General features: G+C 39.2%; 1 protein-coding gene across 1 annotated transcript; it reads left to right on the forward strand.

The window, feature by feature from the left end:
- Positions 1-273: 273 nt before the first annotated feature.
- On the forward strand, positions 274-18813 carry LOC140874527 (uncharacterized). Its single transcript, XM_073277825.1, has 6 exons — positions 274-512; positions 726-1932; positions 2779-3034; positions 3182-3510; positions 3634-4111; positions 18533-18813. The coding sequence occupies exons 1-6, from the start codon at positions 274-276 to the stop codon at positions 18811-18813; spliced, it is 2790 nt and encodes a 929-aa protein (XP_073133926.1).
- Positions 18814-19789: the final 976 nt, after the last annotated feature.

Below are 19789 nucleotides of genomic sequence, written 5' to 3' on the forward strand. Positions count from 1 at the left end.
ACAGAGGTTTTATGGTCATGTTAGTGTGGTAATACCTTCATCGGTTGAGGGTGTTACAGTTTGGTATCAGAGCAGTTCGCTCTGGGTTTTCTTAAAACACTCATGCATACTCGCCACGACTCCAACGCTCCGTCTTCATGTCTGTAAGTTATGATGTTTATTCGATCATGTGTATGATAATGCGATGAGATAATGTATGCATGTTACATGTTAAAGTATATTTACGTATTGAATTGTGACTGAGCGGTGTGGATAATATTGGACTTTAGGACTATGGCATCACGTAGGGGAAATAACACCAACGCCAATGCCAATGCCGCTAACAACAACCATAATGATTGCGGGCCAGATAGTGAGAACAATCAAAACAACCAGTTTTTGACGGGATTAACTGCTCTGCTTCAAGAGCAAAGCCGTGCTCAGGGAGCTCAAATCCAACAGTTGCTTCAAGTCCAGACAGCTAATGCTGGAAATAACCATCCTGCAGCTAATCAGAACCCTATCTACAAAAGGTTCTTTGAGTTGGGACCACCTGAGTTCAAAGGAGAGACTGATCCTTTGATAGCGGAACAATGGTTCCAAGCTATGGAGACTGCTTTTGAATTCATGCAGATCACGGATGCGGATAGATTGAGATGTGCTACCTATATGTTCCGTGATGACGCTCGTGTTTGATGGAATGGAGCCAAAGCAGCGTTGAACCTAACCACCCTTACTTGGAATAGATTCAAGGATGTGTTCTACGGCAAATATTTCACGGTGAGCACCCGAAACAGGTTGGCTAGAGAGTTTTTGGAGATCCGTCAAGGAAACATGTCAATTGCGGAGTATGTAAAGAAGTTTGAAAGGGGAAGATACTTTGTACCGATGATTTCTGGTGACCCTGCTGAAGAGTTGAAACACTTCACAGAAGGATTGAATGCCTTCATCAGAAAGGATGTTAGACTAAGTGGAGCGAAAAATTACAAAGATGCGGTGGATCAGGCCATGCTGTCCAAAAAGGACAGAAACGACATTATCAGAGAGTCACAAGCAAAAAGATCTAGTTATCAGAATCGGGACCAACAAGGAAATGCTAACAGAAAGAGACCGTACCAAGCCCCACCCCAACACCGACCATACCAACAGCAGCAGCATCGACCTCAGGGGCAGAAACAATTGGCTCTACCAGCACCAAAACCGGCGATTGCACCAACAGCTTGTCAAAAATGTGGAAAACTTCACTCAGGTCAATGCATGGCAGGGACTGGAGTATGTTTCCTTTGCAAAAAGCCAGGGCACTATCGAAAAGATTGCCCTCAATCCAAAGAACCAGTAAGAGGACGAGTTTTTGCAATGACACATGATCAAGTGGATCCGAATACAGCTATAGTTACAGGTATGATTAATGTTTCCAGTAATCCCGCTCATGTCTTAATTGATGCTGGAGCTACACATTCATTCATATCTGTTGAATTTGTTAATAAATCGGGTTTAGTACCGGATAAGTCAATATCGAGATTTAGTATATCCTTGCCTTCAGGGGAAGAATTGAGTAGTGATTTGATCATCAGAGGATGCAGTATACAGATGCAAGGTCATGAGTTGTATGCTGATCTTATTATCCTCAAAATGTCGGACTTTGACGTGATATTTGGTATGGATTGGTTGTCTTGTTACGAGGCTACCATAGACTGTAAACGGAGGACGGTTTCCTTGAAAACTAAGGATGGGGAAACGTTTCTATTCTATGCCACACCGAAAAATAATTCATCTCTTTTAATTTCAGTAGGTAAGGCATGGAAACTGTTGAATAAAGGATGTGCAGGTTTCCTCGCAAGTGTCACTTGCGACCAAGAATTACCTCGATCAAAACTTGAAGACGTCGAGGTAGTGAGAGATTTCCCAGAAGTATTTCCTGATGATATTGCAGGATTACCTCCAGCTAGGGAGGTAGAATTTGGGATTGAATTAATGCCCGGAACCCAACCAGCTTCCAAAGCACCATACAGATTAGCACCGACTGAAATGAAAGAATTGAAGGAGCAACTACAAGAGCTACTCAATAAAGGCTTTATTAGACCGAGTATATCGCCTTGGGGTGCACCGGTATTGTTTGTCAAGAAGAAAGATGGGTCTATGAGACTGTGCATCGATTATAGAGAGCTGAATCGAGTAACAGTGAAGAACAAATATCCACTGCCAAGGATTGATGATTTGTTTGATCAGTTAAAAGGGGCAGTAGTATTCTCCAAGATCGATTTGAGATCAGGTTATCACCAATTAAAGGTGAAAGATGAAGATATTCATAAGACGGCTTTCAGGACTCGTTATGGCCACTACGAGTTTTTAGTCATGCCATTTGGAGTTACCAATGCACCGGCAGTATTCATGGATCTTATGAACAGAGTGTTTCAGCCTTTCTTAGATCAGTTTGTCATAGTATTCATAGATGACATACTGATTTACTCTCGTAGTTCAGATGAGCATCGTCAGCATCTAACTACAGTCTTACAGATTCTGAAAGAAAAACAATTATTTGCTAAGTTCAGTAAGAGTGAATTTTGGCTGGAACAGATTGCATTTTTGGGTCACATAGTTTCGGCTAAGGGAATAGAGGTTGATCCAGCAAAGATAGAAGCAATTAAAAATTGGGTTACTCCAAAGAATGCTACAGAGATACGGAGTTTCTTGGGATTAGCGGGTTACTATAGGAGATTCATTCAGGATTTCTCCAAGATAGCGCTGCCACTAACGTCATTAACTCGCAAAAGTGTGAAGTTTGAATGGTCTAATCAGTGTGAGAAAAGCTTTTTAGTGTTAAAGAAAAAGTTGATGACAGCACCAGTACTAGCCATACCAGAAGGAACAGGTCGATTCGTAATTTATACAGATGCTTCCAAGAGTGGATTAGGGGCTGTCTTGATGCAATATGGAAAGGTGATAGCATATGCTTCACGACAGTTGAAGATTCATGAAAAGAATTACCCTACCCATGACCTTGAATTGGCAGCAGTTGTATTCGCACTCAAACTGTGGAGACATTACCTTTATGGTGAGAAGTGTCAGATTTTCACTGATCATAAGAGTTTGAAGTACTTCTTCACCCAGAAGGAGTTGAACATGAGGCAGAGAAGATGGCTCGAATTGGTGAAAGATTATGACTGTGATATTAGCTACCATCCGGGTAAAGCTAATGTAGTAGCAGATGCTTTGAGTCGTAAATCTGCAACCTTGAACAGAATGACAACTCAACAAGAGTTGATTGCAGATTTTGAACGACTCAGATTGGAAGTAGTTGAGCCGATGAAAGTTTGTGCCCTATCAGCCTTAACAATGGTTCCAAGTTTGCTCGACAAGATTCGAACAGGTCAGGCTTCAGACCAGCAATTATTAACTTGGAAACTTAAAGATGAAGCTAAAGGGGGTGCATTGTATACAGTGAAGGATGGGATCGTGCATCACAAAGGGCGAAAGTGGGTACCAGCAGTAGATTCACTGAGGGAAGATGTGATGACTGAGGCTCACACTGTACCATATTCTATTCATCCAGGGAGTACAAAGATGTTCAAGGATTTACAGATGCTATACTGGTGGCCAGGTATGAAGAAAGACATCGTTAAGTTTATTAGCGAATGTTTGACATGTCAACAGGTCAAAGTTGAACATCAAAGGCCAGCAGGACTTCTGAAACCATTACACATTCCCACTTGGAAATGGGAAGATGTCACCATGGACTTTGTGATTGGACTGCCAATTACACAACGAAGAATGAATTCAATATGGATAATAGTTGACAGGTTGACGAAGTCAGCTCACTTTTTACCAGTTAGAAACAACTTCTCGATGAATCAATATGCAGAGTTGTATATTCGAGAGGTAGTTAGATTGCATGGAGTTCCAGCAAGGATAATCTCTGACAGGGATCCCAGGTTCACATCGAACTTTTGGAAGAGTCTACATCATGGATTGGGGACAAAGTTAGCCTTCAGTACAGCTTTTCATCCACAAACAGATGGACAATCTGAGCGAGTGATTCAGATACTGGAGGATTTACTTAGGGCTTGCATGATTGACTTCGAAGGAAATTGGGAATCGAAGTTGCCTTTACTGGAGTTCACATATAACAATAGTTATCAAGCTACTATTGGAATGGCTCCTTATGAGGCTTTGTATGGGAGAAAGTGTAGGACTCCATTGCATTGGGATGAAGTTGGAGAAAGAGCTATATTAGGGCCAGAAATAGTGCAACAGACAATCAACTTGATAGCAAAAGTCAAGGACAGAATGTTGACAGCACAAAGTCGACAGAAAAGCTACGCCGATAAGAGGCGTAGAGACTTGGAGTTTCAAGTAGGTGATCATGTGTTCTTGAAAGTGTCACCTTGGAAAGGAGTTTTGAGATTTGGGAAGAAAGGAAAGCTGAGCCCGAGATATATAGGACCTTCCGAGATCCTAGACAAGGTTGGAGCAAGAGCTTATCGATTAGCATTGCCTCCAAATCTAGAAGGAGTACACGACGTCTTCCATGTCTCGATGTTGAGGAAGTATATCTCAAATCCTTCCCATGTCATTCGTCATGAACCAGTTCAGTGGACGCCAGACTTGTCATATGAAGAGGTACCTATCCAAATTTTGGATACACAAGTCCGAAAGTTGAGGAACAAAGAGATCAAGATGGTAAAGGTCTTATGGCGCAATCAATTAGTGGAAGAGGCTACTTGGGAGACTGAACAAGATATGCGTAGCCGATACCCAAAATTATTTGGTAAGTCGAATTTCGAGGACGAAATTCTTTTAAGGAGGGTAGAATTGTAAAGTCCAAAATCCATTAAACTTGCTCACGATTATTTAAACATAAATTTTTAATGATTTTATGCCTTAAATTGTTTAAGTTATGATTTAATGATTATGTTTATTTTACGTTTAACAATTTGATTAAGTAAATGATTTCAGGTTGAGTTTGATTCTAGACTCTCGGGGCGAGGCTAACTTACGAACGAAGTGTTAGAACGTATTTTCACGAGTATTTTAAGTATAATATTGATATAATTTGAATAAAAGAGTTGGGAGATAGTATTTTTTATCAGTCGAGTCAAGAAAGAGTGGTAGACTTCATTTTAATTAGTCACCACGATGCGAATTAAGTGTTGAAAGCAACACTCTTCTACCACGTTCCCCACTTATTTATGGACTTGTCTCCCCATGATATCCCTCCTTCACGCCTATCTTCTTCTTCTTTCTTTTATTTTCATTCTTATTCTCTTCTTCTCTGAACACTACACGGTTGCTTCAAGAAATTTCAAAGTTAAACTTCAATCTTGCTCCTCTTCGTGGTTAGTTCGTCTCCGAAGTTCCGGATCAACTCCATCTTCATTTCAAGGCAAGTTTTTCAACTAGTATTTTAAGGTTTTGAAACCCATTCTAGATTATAATTATTTTTATATGAAAATATGTATGTTGAGATATGTATGCATGATTTTCAAGAATTTCAAGAGCATGAAGTTTAGATTTTAAGGGTTTGAAGAGCATGTTATGTGATAGTATGAAATCGTGAAGTATATGTCGTTCTTGTCATGTTCTTGAATTTGATTCAAGAGCTACATGTTTCATCTAAGTTTTTATGTGTTCTTGAAGTTTCAAGGGATGTTTTATTTAAAGGATATAGCTGGAGGAGTAGAAAATATCATATTTTGAATTATTGAATTAGTTTGAGTGAAAGTTTTGAAATGTTACTTATGTTGGATTGTTTCGGATTAGCGGCACTTGTTACTATTTTGAAGATAAAAATTAGTGTAGTGATCCAAATGATATGAAGCCAAATGTATTTGAAAAACAACTTATTTATCTACAACTTTCATGTTTTGAGTTTTGTCAAAATCATTTTGGAAGATTGGTCAAAATCATCCCAAAGTGTGTCGAGTGTTTTGATTTCCTGGCAGTGACACATCTGGGGAGAATGCGCATAACGTTTTACTGAAAATTTCAATTAAGGTGCAATTTTCGGCATTAGAAAGCCAAGATCAAGGGCTAAAACTTTCATGTTTACCACTTTTCCAAATTCCGACTGCAAAATAGAGTTTAAGAATAAACAAGAAGACCCATCAGCAGGGTATGCGCGCCCGCGCCCAAAAAGTAGCGCCCCCGCGCATGGCCTTCTGATTTGAAGCTTTATTTATGTTATTTTGGGGTCCTAAATTCATGGTTATGATCTTTAAAAGCTTATAAAGTATATTTAAGAATTCTTATGCAAAAAGTTTCAAGTTTTAAGTCAAGAACGACTTACGTGGATCGATTACGTTATGTGGTGCATGTACATGTCTAAGTTTCTTTCATGAAACCTATGTTCAATATGAAAGTATGATTTTTATCATTTATTACATGCACAAAGTTATCGAGTAAAGTTTTATGTTCATGAAACAAAAGTTAAGATGGAAATTATGATGTTTCAATGATGCTTCATGATGGATGAAAGGATATGTTGATGAAATGAAAATGATAAAGCATGAATGAATAATGCTATGTTGAATTATGAAGATATAATATGTTGATGCATGAAAATATTTTGATGTCTTATGTGTCTTTGTGGTGGAAATACGGGAACGGTGCTCCGGTTTGGGCTCCGGAGTAGCCCTCCCAAATACGGCTCAATGTACGGGTTAGGTCCTCCGGGATAAGCTCCGGAGGAGCCTCCGAAAAGAAATGAACGAAAGTTATGAGGCGTAATGCCATATGATTGTTGATCAACAAGAAAAGATGAATGTGCCCATTATGAAGGTTGCCACAATTTCGCATAATTCGTCGCCAAATGATAAGCTTATGTTATGTTATGTTATGCTATGTTAAGTTTAAATGATTATTGAAATCTCATGATTTTTACTGCATACTCTTGCTGAGTCTTTAGACTCACTATACTTGAATGGTGCAGGTAATGAGGATGACATTTATGCATATGTCGATGAGTTCAATGCCGGGCATGAAGAAGAGCAAGGAGTCGGACCGGCGGGCGATGCATGAGTGTGTTATGTGATGAGTGTGTTATGTGTTGAGTGTGTTTGTGTCAAGTTAATGAACTAAATGTTGTTATGTTGATTGAAGAAAATACGCTTTATGTTTCAAATTGTTATGAATTGGTTTGTAAACTATTCTGAAATGTTTTAAGTAAGGTTTGATGTATGCATACATCTTTCAAAAATTTTCTTTTCCGCACAGAGGTTTTATGGTCATGTTAGTGTGGTAATACCTTCATCGGTTGAGGGTGTTACATATGCATGACTTCAAAACTCGGGATTATCAAGTCAGATAATCGAAATATCAATCGGTACTCGGTTGGGATCCCGGGGTCAAGTCATTACCAACAACCTACCTACACTCCCATTTGGGGTGGATGTCGCACAACTCAAACCCCTAGAGTTCATAGCAACTATAAGAAGTATTCTAGCACTTGAAAAAGCTCGAAATCCAAGGCCACTTCAATATAGCTCCCTAAATCGTCTAATTTCAAAACGAATCGAATATTCGGCTCAATATGAATGCAAGTGTAAACAAATAAATCAATCAAGTTCACACCAATAAATAAACATGCAGTATGTGATTTTCGGGACTCGAGAATCAATCGAACTCAAGTATTCAACCCCATTTAATTCAATGTCGTCTTTTACCTTTTCAAGTTCGTCGAGGATTCAAATATGAAAATGAAAACGAACTCAATCAATATTCAATCGAATCAAAATGAATCATTACAAGAAGTTCAATACTATACCGTCTTCAACTCTCGAATCGGTTCAAACTTCCAAGTTCGTTCCAAACCCCAATCTTCAACCCAAATCTGAAAACGTAGAACATACGGATTTGATATCAATCTACTAACTCAAACAAACCCGGAAATCAAACCGATACAATACAACCGATAATCCAAAACTTGATTTCGACGGCATAACGACTATAAACGGTCAAACCAAAAATCTTCAATCTACAATCGTCATCAACACAATTCAAACCATCTACTAAACAAAAATAAACGACCAAATCCAACCAAAATCCAAAACCCATTTCCGAAATTAAGCTCCAAAAAATCATATAAAATCCAAACTTCATTCTTTTTTTAACCGACTTCGAATACACAGTCTATTCTAGCTCAAGAATAACATACTCGAAAATTATCAAATTCTGACAACCCGACAAAAATCAAAGTTCATAGATCGTAGCAAAACTTACGTGAAAACGACGCCCTCTTTGCGGTGATCGTGAATCTCAACTTGACTCGGAAATCTGACGGTCGGATCGTGCGAATCGGAAGGAAGAAAAACTTGGAGAATCGTCCATGGCTTTCTCGGTTCACACGTGACAGAGGAGGGAGGAAGGAGAGAATGATGAGTGATGGTGATGTAGGAAATAATAATATAAGTCAAGGCTTTGACTTGCTCCACCCCTCAATTGCAACTCGGTCCCTGAATTTCCAATTTAAATCAATTCAATCCCGGCTCAATTAATCTCCATTAATTCAATTCTCATAATTTAATAAATTTTGCTAATCACGAAATAATTAATTTCAGGGCCTTACAATTCTCCCCCTCTAAAATTCGATTTCGTCCTCGAAATCTGACAGATCACAACTGAAACAAGAATGAATCATACTGAAAAAAAAGTCACATCAATCGAATAACTCTGGAAATCGCTGCCTCATATCAGATTCGGTCTCCAAAATTGCTTCCTCAACTCCGTGACGACTCCACTGAATCTTCACTAACGGATTCAACATGTTTCTGAGCTGCTTCTCTTTCCTGTCAAGAATCTAAATCGGTCTCTCGAAGTAACTCAGAGTCTCATCGAGTTTTGCCTCGTCCGGTTGAAGAACATGGGACGGATCCGGATGATATTTCCGCAACATCAAAACGTGAAACACATCGTGGATGCCTGAAAGAGACGGAGGAAGAGCAATCCTATAGGCAAGATCGTCTATCTTTTCCAAAATCTCATACGGTCCAATGAATCTCGGCGACAACTTCCCTATTTTCCCGAATCTGACAGTGCCTCTGAACGGAGAAATCTTCAAAAACACTCGGTCTCCCTGATCAAAACACAGTGGTCTGCGTCTGATATTAGCGTACTTGGCCTGTTTGTCTTGGGCTCTCTTCATTCTGATTCGAATAAACTTCACCTGCTCTGCCATATCGCGAATCATATCTGGACCCAACTCAGGTGATTCTGAAATCTCATCCCAAAATAACGGAGATCTGCACTTCTTCCGTACAAAGCTTCAAAAGGTGCCATTCCAATATCGCTTGGAAGCTGTTATTGTATGAAAACTCCACTAGAAGCAAAGAATCCTCCCAACCTGAGCAAAAATCAAGCACTACTTCTCGAAGCATATCTTCCAAAGTCTGGATCGTACGCTCGAACTGACCATCGGTCTGAAGGTGATATGTTGTTCTCAAGTGCAAACGAGTACCCAATGCCTCCTGTAAACTGTGCCAAAAATGAGAAGTGAATCTCGGATCTCTGTCTGATACTATCGACTTTGGCGCGTCGTGCAATCTCACAACCTCTCTGACATATAACTTGGCCATCTGATCGTGACGGTATGTCATTCGGTACGAAATGAAACAAGAAGATTTAATCAACCGGTCAATCACTACCCAAATCATGCCACAACCTCTGACTGAACGCGGTAGTTTCGTGAAGAAATCCATAGAGATGTGATCCCACTTCCATTTCGAAACAGGCAAACTGTGCAATAATCCACCTGGTTTTTTCCTCTCGGCTTTCACCTGCAGACAATTCAGACAACGGGACACAAACCTCGTGACGTCTCCCTTCAATTGCTTCCACCAAAACTGAATCTTCAGGTCATTATACATCTTTCGGCCTTCGGAATGAACACTGAACCGACTGCAATGCGCCTCTTGAAGAATACGTTGTCTCAATTCAGAAACATCGGGCACCACAATACGGTTATTCACGAATAAAACATCATCCCTGACCTGAAACTCTGACTGGTGACCTAATCTGACCCTCTCTATCGAACTCTGAATGCTCGGATAAGATCTCTGTGCCTCTTTGATCAACTGAAACAACTCTGGCTCGGCCTGAATCACAAAAACTCTAATGGACCTCCTATCGGTCTCAAACTCCAAAACAGAAGTACAACAATCTTCAATCAACTGAGAGAGACCAATCATAGCGAGAGATAAGCAACAAAGTTTCCGACTAAGAGCATCTGCAGCTGCATTCGACTTTCCAGGATAATACTTGATCTCACAGTCGTAGTCCTTAAGCAAATACATCCATCTCCTCTGTCTCATGTTCAGATCGGACTGGGAGAAAAAGTATTTCAGGCTCTTGTGGTCAGAAAATATTTCAAAAGACTCACCATAAAGGTAATGGCGTCAGGTCTTTAAAGCAAAAACGATCGCGGCAAGTCAAGATTATGGATCGGATAACGAGTCTCGTGCGGCTTCAGCTGCCTCGATGTATAAGCTATGACGTGCTTCCTCTGCATAAGAATTCATCCAAGACCACGGTGAGAAGTATCGCAATAAACGGAAAAACCTCCCATATCTGAAGGAATAGATAAGATCGGTGAGCTGGTCAACCTCTTCTTCAACTCAATAAAACTGGCCTCGCACTCCTCGGACCAAACAAACAGTGCATTCTTCTGGGTCAACTGGGTAATCGGCTTTGCAATGGAAGAGAAACCCTCGATAAATCGGCGATAATATCCCGCTAAACCCATAAAGCTTTGGATTTCTTGCACTGAGGTCGATCTCGGCCAATTCATGATTGCCTCGATCTTACTGGGGTCCACAGCAATTCCATCTCCCGATATAATGTGGCCAAGAAAAATCACTCGGTCCAACCAAAAATTGCACTTTGATAGCTTAGCATACAACTGTTCGACTCGCAAAATCTGCACTACAATCCTCAGATGCTCTGCATGGTCAGAACGGTTCTTCGAATAGATTAGAATATCGTCAATGAAGATGATGACAAAATCATCCAGATACCGCTGAAAGACACGATTCATCAGATCCATAAAAACTGCTGGAGCATTGGTCAAACCGAAACGCGAACTCTCAGCTGATGATACCTTGATCTCAGATCTGTCTTCGAATACACTGAAGAACCCTGCAGTTGATCAAAAAGGTCATCAATTCTAGGTAGAGGATACTTGTTCTTGACCGTCTCTTGATTCAACTGGCGGTAGTCAATGCAGAGTCGCATAGAACCGTCTTTCTTCCTCACGAAAATCACTGGAGCACCCCAAGGCGATACGCTAGGTCGGATGTATCCCTTGGCAATCAAATCTTCTAACTGCTGCTTCAACTCTTTCAATTCTAATGGAGCCATTCGGTAAGGTGCTTTCGAAATAGGCTGAGTACCAGGTGCAAGTTCAATGTTAAATTCGAACTCTCGAATAGGCGGCAAACCAGGAATCTCATCTGGAAACACATCTGTAAACTTGCTAACCACGGGTATCTAAGTCAACTCAGGACTAGACCTCTGAACAACCACTGCATAAATAAGAAATCCCTCTGCTCCTCTCTGTAGCAACAGAGACATGGATAACACAGAAATCAAAGGAATTCTGGATCGAGAACCCTTAATGAAAAACTTCCAATCGTGTGCCATCTTAGGTCTGAATCGAACCACTTTCTGAAAGCAATCTACTGCCGCCCTATACTTGGTTAGAGCATCAATCCCGACAATACAGTCAAAATCAGATAGTCCAAGTACAATGCAGTTTATCTCAATCGAATTCCCCTCGGACTCTAACACGCAATTACGGACCAATCTCATCGAAACAGTTTCTCCACCCAAAGTTGAAGTAATAGAAACAACATCCGATAAAGGCTTAGCAAATAAATCATGCATCACGACAAATCTTTCAGAAATAAAACAGTGAGAAGCACCCGTATCAATCAAAACATATGCAGGATAACCAAAAATCGAACAGTTACCTGCTATCACATCATTCGGAGTGGCATTGGCCTGATCCTCTATCAAAGCAAACACCCTCGCCTGCTGTCGAGGTGGTTGGTTCTGATTCTGATTACCTCCCTGACAAGACTGCTGTTGGGGATGAAAATAATGGAATGCAAAAGCTGATCTCTCGGACTGAGCTAGCGGTCGTGAAGAACTGCTGCTCTGAGCTCTATCGGATCCCCGCTGAGGACAGACTCTAGCAAAGTGACCCGGCTGCTGGCAGATATTACAACTACCAAACATGCCTTGACATTGATCACTTGGGTGACGGCCTCCAAACTTATTGCACGATGCTCCTGAAAACCCTGAAATCTGCCCAGAACGGAACTATCTAGAGCCACTGGAACTCGATGAACTGCTCCCATACTTCTTAAATTGCTTCCCCTTTGGTCTATACTGATCTCGCCTGTTTCTACCATTGTTACCTCCCTCAATCCTCTGAGACTGATTCGACTGTTGAGAAGGTTGGTACTGATACTGAGACTGCTGAGTCTGAAATTGAATAGGCTGATTTTGAAAAGATCTATGTTTCTGCTGAGGAGCTAACTGATTTCCTTGCTGCATCAATAGTCCAGCTTTGGCTCCCTTAGCCTGATCCATGGCATCTGCAAAGTTATTGGGTCTCCCGGTATTGACTAAAGTCAAAATCTCCGGGTTCAAGTCGTTGATGAAATGATCGGCTTTGACTTTTTCGTTGTCTGATATGTGAGGTACGAACCTCAAGAGACTGTAAAACTTGCTCGCATAATCCTCGATGCTCAAGTTCCCTTGCTTCAAATTCGCAAATTCGGAACCCTTTTCCTTTCGGTACGACACAGGGAAGAATCTCTTATAGAACTCACTCTTGAATAAAATCCAAGTGACAGCGGTGCCTCGATTCTCATTTGCTCTCTTGGTTGTAGTCCACCAATTCTTAGCAACACCATGTAGTTGGTGAATGACTAATTTGATTCTGCGGTCATCGGTATAGTCGAGGGAATCAAAGACTTAATCAATGTCCTCTAGCCAACTTTCACAGTCGACGGAGTTCTCGGTACCCGTCAAGGTAGGCGGTCGGAATGATCAAAATCTCTTCAATAGAGTTTCCATAGGGGTCGCAGTAGCATCAATCTGATCCACTCCAGTACTACCCTGATCATTCGAAGGAGTTACTACTGGCTACGGATTCTCATTAGAAGGAGGAACCATGTGTGGTTGATTTATTCGCACAGATCATCGAGGTGTCATCTGATATCAAAGGGTTAGGACACAATATCTCAATCACAATCTCAATCTCATAACTTCGGTGTCCAAAACTCTGCTCTGAGTACTCATGAACCTCAAGGATATTCGAAAACAGATGATAGCACAAATACAATTATATATCGCATAATGCATGCTTAATAAATTAAATCACAATTAATGTAATTCAATTAATTCAAGAATCAATAAAGCATTCTCGCACGTATTTAAAATAATCATTTAAATAAATCAGTCACATGCGAGAAATCAATTCATGCGGACTCGATCTACCCCGCTCACTCTAGTTCAATTCCAAGAATCTTATCTCTCTGATACCACTTAATGTGAGACCCCGTTTCTAATCTTTTAATCTCGAATAATTAACTACAATCAAATACTGAGAGCCGAGTACTCGAATAAGTTTTTTTTTATATATAAAAGCATCGCGCCCGCGCGAGCTATCGCCTTGTGCGCGCGCAGGCAACGCAGCCAGAGGCCTCGCACGATGCTCGCGCCCGCGCGAGGTGATATGCTAGCGCGCGCGCAGGCAAAATGGACAGAAAAGCGCAGGATTTCTGTAAAAGCCCAACACAACAAATCCAATCAACGTAAATCTCATACACACATACAAATCAACATTTAAACATACACTATACTAAGTTCTGCCCAAAATATAATAACAAGTTCGATGATAGGGTTCGTTCGACTAATCAATATAATACAGGTTCAAAGGACACAACCCTACGACACGGTGTCTCACTTCTATCATTCTCACCCCGAGCTAACCTAGACGACTCGTTCCGGCTTCTGATCCTCCTGTTGTCAAGTACACATACAAACAAAAATAACAGCCGGATAACCCGGTTAAAAATATAATTTCTAAGTAAAAGAGACAGGCATACAATATCAATTAAACACCTCATATTAAAATGTATCAATCATCAATAAATCAAATGAGGGTGGATGTATGCATGACTTCAAAACTCGAGATTATCAAGTCAGATAATAGAAATATCAATCGGTACTCGGTTGGGATCCCAGGGTCAAGTCATTACAAACAACCCACCTACACTCCCATTTGGGGTGGATGTCGCACAACTCAAACCCCTAGACTTCAGAGCAACAATAAGAATTATTCTAGCACTTGGAAAAGCTCGAAATCCAAGGCCACTTTAATATAGCTCCCTAAATTATCTAATTTCAAAACGAATCGAATATTCAGCTCAATATGAATGCAAGTGTAAAAAAATAAATCAATCAAGTTCACACCAACAAATAAACATGCAGTATGTGATTTTCGGGACTCGAGAATCAATCGAACTCAAGTATTCAACCTCATTCAATTCAATGTCGTCTTTTACATTTTCAAGTTCGTCGAGGATTCAAATCTGAAAATGACAAGAACTCAATCAATATTCAATCGAATCAAAACGAATCTTTACAAGAAGTTCAATACTATACCGTCTTCAACTCTCGAATCGGTTCAAACTCCCAAGTTCGTTCCAAACCTGAATCTTCAACCCAAATCTGAAAACGTAGAACATACGGATTCGATATCAATCTACTAACTCAAACAAACCCGGAAATCAAACCGAAACAATACAACTGATAATCCAAAACTCGATTTCGACGGCATAACGGCTATAAACGGTCAAACAAAAAATCTTCAATCTACAATCGTCATCAACACAATTCAAACCATCTACTAAACCAACATAAACGACCAAATCCAACCAAAATCCAAAAACCCATTTTCGAAATTAAGTTCCAAAAAATCATATAAAATCCAAACCTCGTTCTTTTTTCTAACCGACTTCGAATACACGGTCTATGCTAGCTCAAGAACAACATACTTGAAAATTATCAAATTCTGACAACCCGACAAAAATAAAAGTTCATAGATCGTAGCAAAACTTGCGTCAAAACGACACCCTCATTGCGGTTATCATGAATCTCAACTCGACTCGAAAATCTGACGGTCGGATCGTGCGAATCAGAAGGAAGAAAAGCTTGGAGAATTATCCATGGCTTTCTCGGTTCACGCGTGAGAGAGAAGGGAGGAAGGAGAGAATGATGAGTGATGGTGATGTAGGAAATAATAATTTAAGTCAAGGCTTTGACTTGGTCCACCCCTCAATTGCAACTCGGTCCCTGAATTTCCAATTTAAATCGATTCAATCCCGGCTCAATTAATCTCCATTAATTCAATTCTCATAATTTAATATATTCCGCTAATCACAAAATAATTAATTTCAGGGCCTTACAGCATGTCTACACATCTTGGCCTTGATTCCGCCTCTTTTCCGATTTTCGTTCCATATTTTCCAACATTCGAGTTTCACTACAACGCTCTGGTGCTTCCCCTCGATGTTGAGAAAGAGGACTACGCCGACACTTAAACTAGAGGAGTTTTGTTTTACATTTTCATTTGCATTGTTTTTTTTTTTATGTTCGTTATTTTTTTTGTTTGTGTTTTGTTTTTGGATCATTGAGGGCAATGCTTTAGATAAGTATGGGGGGTCTTTATATTATTTTGTTATTTTGTTTTGCATTCTTATCGTTGAGTTCTATGCATTTAGTTCATTGCATGTCACTTATCATTGTCTTAGTGTTTTTTTGGTGTGGCATAAGTAGGATGGAGATTGTTAGCCTATGATAATGAAGTTGGAAAAAGTGAAATTTTGTGAAATTTTTTTTCTTTTGATTGGATATGAGAAACCGTAGGTTGAGTAGTGAATATTTTAAGCACACATGTTTGACCAGTGAAATGTAGCGATGTATTGGATAATGTTTGTGTCTTTTGGACCATTGCACGGCAATAGGTGTTTGTGGAACTTGATAGTTCTTGAATCTTAATGATCTTTTTGATATGGCATATACAATCTTGGGAGCACCTGTTAAAATATTTTTTGTAAATTTTGAAAATGAAAAAATGAATGAAATTAACTCCATCCGGGTTATGAGTAAGAGATTGAAATCCTAATCTTCTTGCTCTTGACTAAGTATGCGGATTGAATGAGGTTAAACTTTTGAAAAACAATTTTCAAAATAACAATTTCATCCGGGTTTTGAAAAGTGATTGAAATACTAATCACTAATCCGTAGCTAAGTTTGCGGACCTAATGGGATTGTAGCTCCATCCGGGCTATAGACGAGGGATTGAAATTCTAATCCTATCCAAGTTATAGCTAAGTCTGCGGGTAATTATTGGGGCTTTAGTAAATGTCGGGTGCAAAATCCGATGGTGAGTAATTATATCTCAAGAGAATTGTGTTGTGTTAAAGGATTGTTGGGAGGAGGGCTCCTGATGGTGAAACTTACACTGAAATGTCATAGGTCGACGAACAGTTTTAAAACAATGTCTTTTGAAGTTGCATATAGTTAGGGTAACATGTCACACACGCACGTTCACACTTAACTGGAATGTATAGTAGAAAATTGAGAGTATTTGTAAGCTTGTTTTTGTGTATAGGACTTCTCTGAGGCTATATTATTTGTGATCCGTCCTTGCTTATGTTTTTGTGTGTTCACATATAGTTTTGCATATCTTGCTCGAGGCGAGCAAGGTTTAAGTATGGGAGAATTTGATAGTGGTGTTTTTGTTGCATATTTTAATATCATTCTGTTGTTGTTTTGCATGCATTTATATGTTTTAATTATGTATTTTGTTTATATTTCATGCATCTTGTCTTCATAACATGCTTCTGGGTTTATTGTGTAGGATGTAGCATTTTGGCTGGAACATTGAATCAGAAGTTTGCTCTCTCAATCCGCCAATATTTACCGATCGAGAGAGAGGAGTATTGAATGTGAGGTAGAATTTTGTCCGCTTGATCCGTTGGTTTTTATTGATCGAGCGGGAAAGAGGAGCAAAAACAGAAGAATTGAGGTAGAAGTTTGTTCAATCGATCGGTATATTTCTACTGTTCGATCGAGACTTAATTCTCGAAAATTATTTCAGGAAAAGGAAACTTGTCTTTTGAGGACTCTAGTATGTATTTAAGACTGTTATTCCAAATTTTACCTACTTTGTATCAGACTTGAAGGGTTTGGACTGGAAGAACTCTTTGGCGGCTAGGTTTTATTCTAAATTTTCTTAGATTTTTTCTTTTCTTTTGATTTTTCTTAAGAATTCCATGAATCTTTGTGGCTAAGTTTTAGTTCTTGGTTAAGGAAGACATGCCCTTGAATCTATTTATTTATGAGATTTTAATATTCAGTGTTTGATTTTTGTTGGATATCAAGAGTTATTCAAGTTTGATTTTATGTTTGTATGTGAGATTTTCGGATTGATCACCCTCGGATTTCATTTTACAATCTACTGCTAAATTATAAATCAAATTTGTAATTGTTTGATTTATCTAATTTGTGAAGCAACTACGATTGATATTTTTCGCTTGTGAATGTATTAATTCGTAGGAATAACAATTGAATAGATTAAATACATCCACTTGTGTATGTGTTATCTAGGTTCATCAATTTTACTAGTCTGCATGATACTTTGAATTTAAACCTTAATCGCATGTAATTGGGTTAATTCATTAGTAAGGGTTAATTTAGAACGCTCGTGTCTAGTTAACTAAAATTAAGATAAAATAGGAATTAAGTTTCCAATGATGAATATTCAATGAAAATTAATTATATTTAGATAATCTATGATCGAATGCATAATTTTAAGGGTGTAGTCGACCGATAATAAGATTTGTTACTTAATTGGTTTTTCCTCATAATTTTAATTCTTGCATGCTAGAGATAAATTTTATTTTAAATTGATTTAAATTTTCAGTAGTTAATTTCAACTCCAAAATCCCTAATTTATTTATTTTCAATATTTAGGAACACAATAAATTTCACTTTCCTCGTGGGAACGATCCCTACTCTCAATACTACATTTTCATTATCCGAGTTGAGTTGGGTAATTTGGACACGATACGACTTAGTGTTACCAAATTTTGGCGCCGTTGCCGGGGACGGTGTTTAATTTATTATGTTCTAGTTATATTTTTTAATCTCATTTTCCTTTTTTTTTTTGTTTCTAGTACTTCTATAGTCGTTCATGCTTTTAGTTGACCCTTCAGACGAAGAAATTCATACGATTCGGAGATAGAAATAACATTACATAGGCGAAGGAGAGAAGCTCATAGGAGACTAGAATAGGACATACGCTTGGTTGAGAATCTTAGAGGTGCGGTGTTTGAAAACGCGAATCTTAGTCTGAGACAACTTGATACTCCTGATCTCAACCAGCAGCCTTTATGCATTACTTTTCATACTGTAGAAGGTAATGCTATGTTTTAGTTAAAATCCGCACTAATTCACTTATTGCCTTCTTTTCATGGTCTCGCAGATGAGGATCCTCACAAGCACTTGATGAAATTCCATGTGGTATGCACGAGCATGAAACCCCATGGAGTGACAGAGGAGCATATCCAATTGAGAGTCTTTCCTTTTTCTTTGATGAATGCTGCAAAAGATTGGCTGTACTATTTACTTCCTGGATCCATCACAACATGGACTGAAATGAAGAGAATCTTTCTAGAGAAATATTTCCCAGCTTCTAGAGCAGCGAATATTAGGAAGAAGATATACGACATCAAGCAATATACAGGGGATTCACTTCATAAATAGAAAGAGTGGTTCAAAAAGTTCTGTGCTAGCTGTCCGCAACATCAGATAAGTGAAAACCTTTTAATTAAGTATTGCTATGAAGGTTTGTTGCCTCATGACAAGAGCATGGTAGATGCGGCCAGTGGAGGAGTTTTTTATGACAAAACTCCACGAAAGGCAAGGAACTTGATAGAGAATATGGCTGCAAATTCTCAACAGTTTGGCACCAATAGAAATGATCATGCATCCAGAAATAATAATGAGGTAAATTTTTCTTTTCTTGAGCAACAATTGATCTAATTGATTTCTCTTGTGCATCAAATGGCTGTAGGAAATGGATAAACTGCAAAGGCATGTGGAATTTGTGCGGCAGTGGGACATGCAACTGACATGTGTCCTACACTTCAAGAGGAGTCGGTTGAACAGGTAAATTCTACATGTGGATTTCCTTGACCACCCCAACAGAAGTATGATCCGTACTCCAACACATACAATTCAGGCTGGAAGGATCATCCAAACCTTAGATACGGAAATCCTCCGGCGAACCAACCTGCACCTCAGGCACTGTAAGGCCCTGAAATTAATTATTTCGTGATTAGCAGAGTCGATTATTATTTATTTTGGAATTTTTAGAAGATTAATTGAGCCGGGATTGAATTGATTGAGTTTGAAGTTTCAGGGACCGAATTGCAATAGAGGGTTGGACTTAGTCAAAGCAAGCTTGATTTATTATTATTATCTACCATCAAAATCACCCTCTCTCCTTCATTTCCTCTCCATCTTCACGCTAAAACCGAGAGAAGCCATGGATGTTTCTTCAAGCTTTTCTTTCTTCTGATTCGCACGATCCGACCGTCAGATTTCCGAGTCGAGTTGAGATTCACGATCACCGCAACGAGGGCGTCGTTTTGTCGTAAGTTTTGCTATGATCTATGAACTTTGAATTTTGTTGGGTTGTCATAATTTGATAATTTTAGAGTATGTTGTTCTTGAGCTA

Source organism: Henckelia pumila, chromosome 1 (genome assembly GCF_033568475.1).
Source record: "Henckelia pumila isolate YLH828 chromosome 1, ASM3356847v2, whole genome shotgun sequence".
In the NCBI taxonomy this organism is placed as follows: Eukaryota; Viridiplantae; Streptophyta; class Magnoliopsida; order Lamiales; family Gesneriaceae; genus Henckelia; species Henckelia pumila.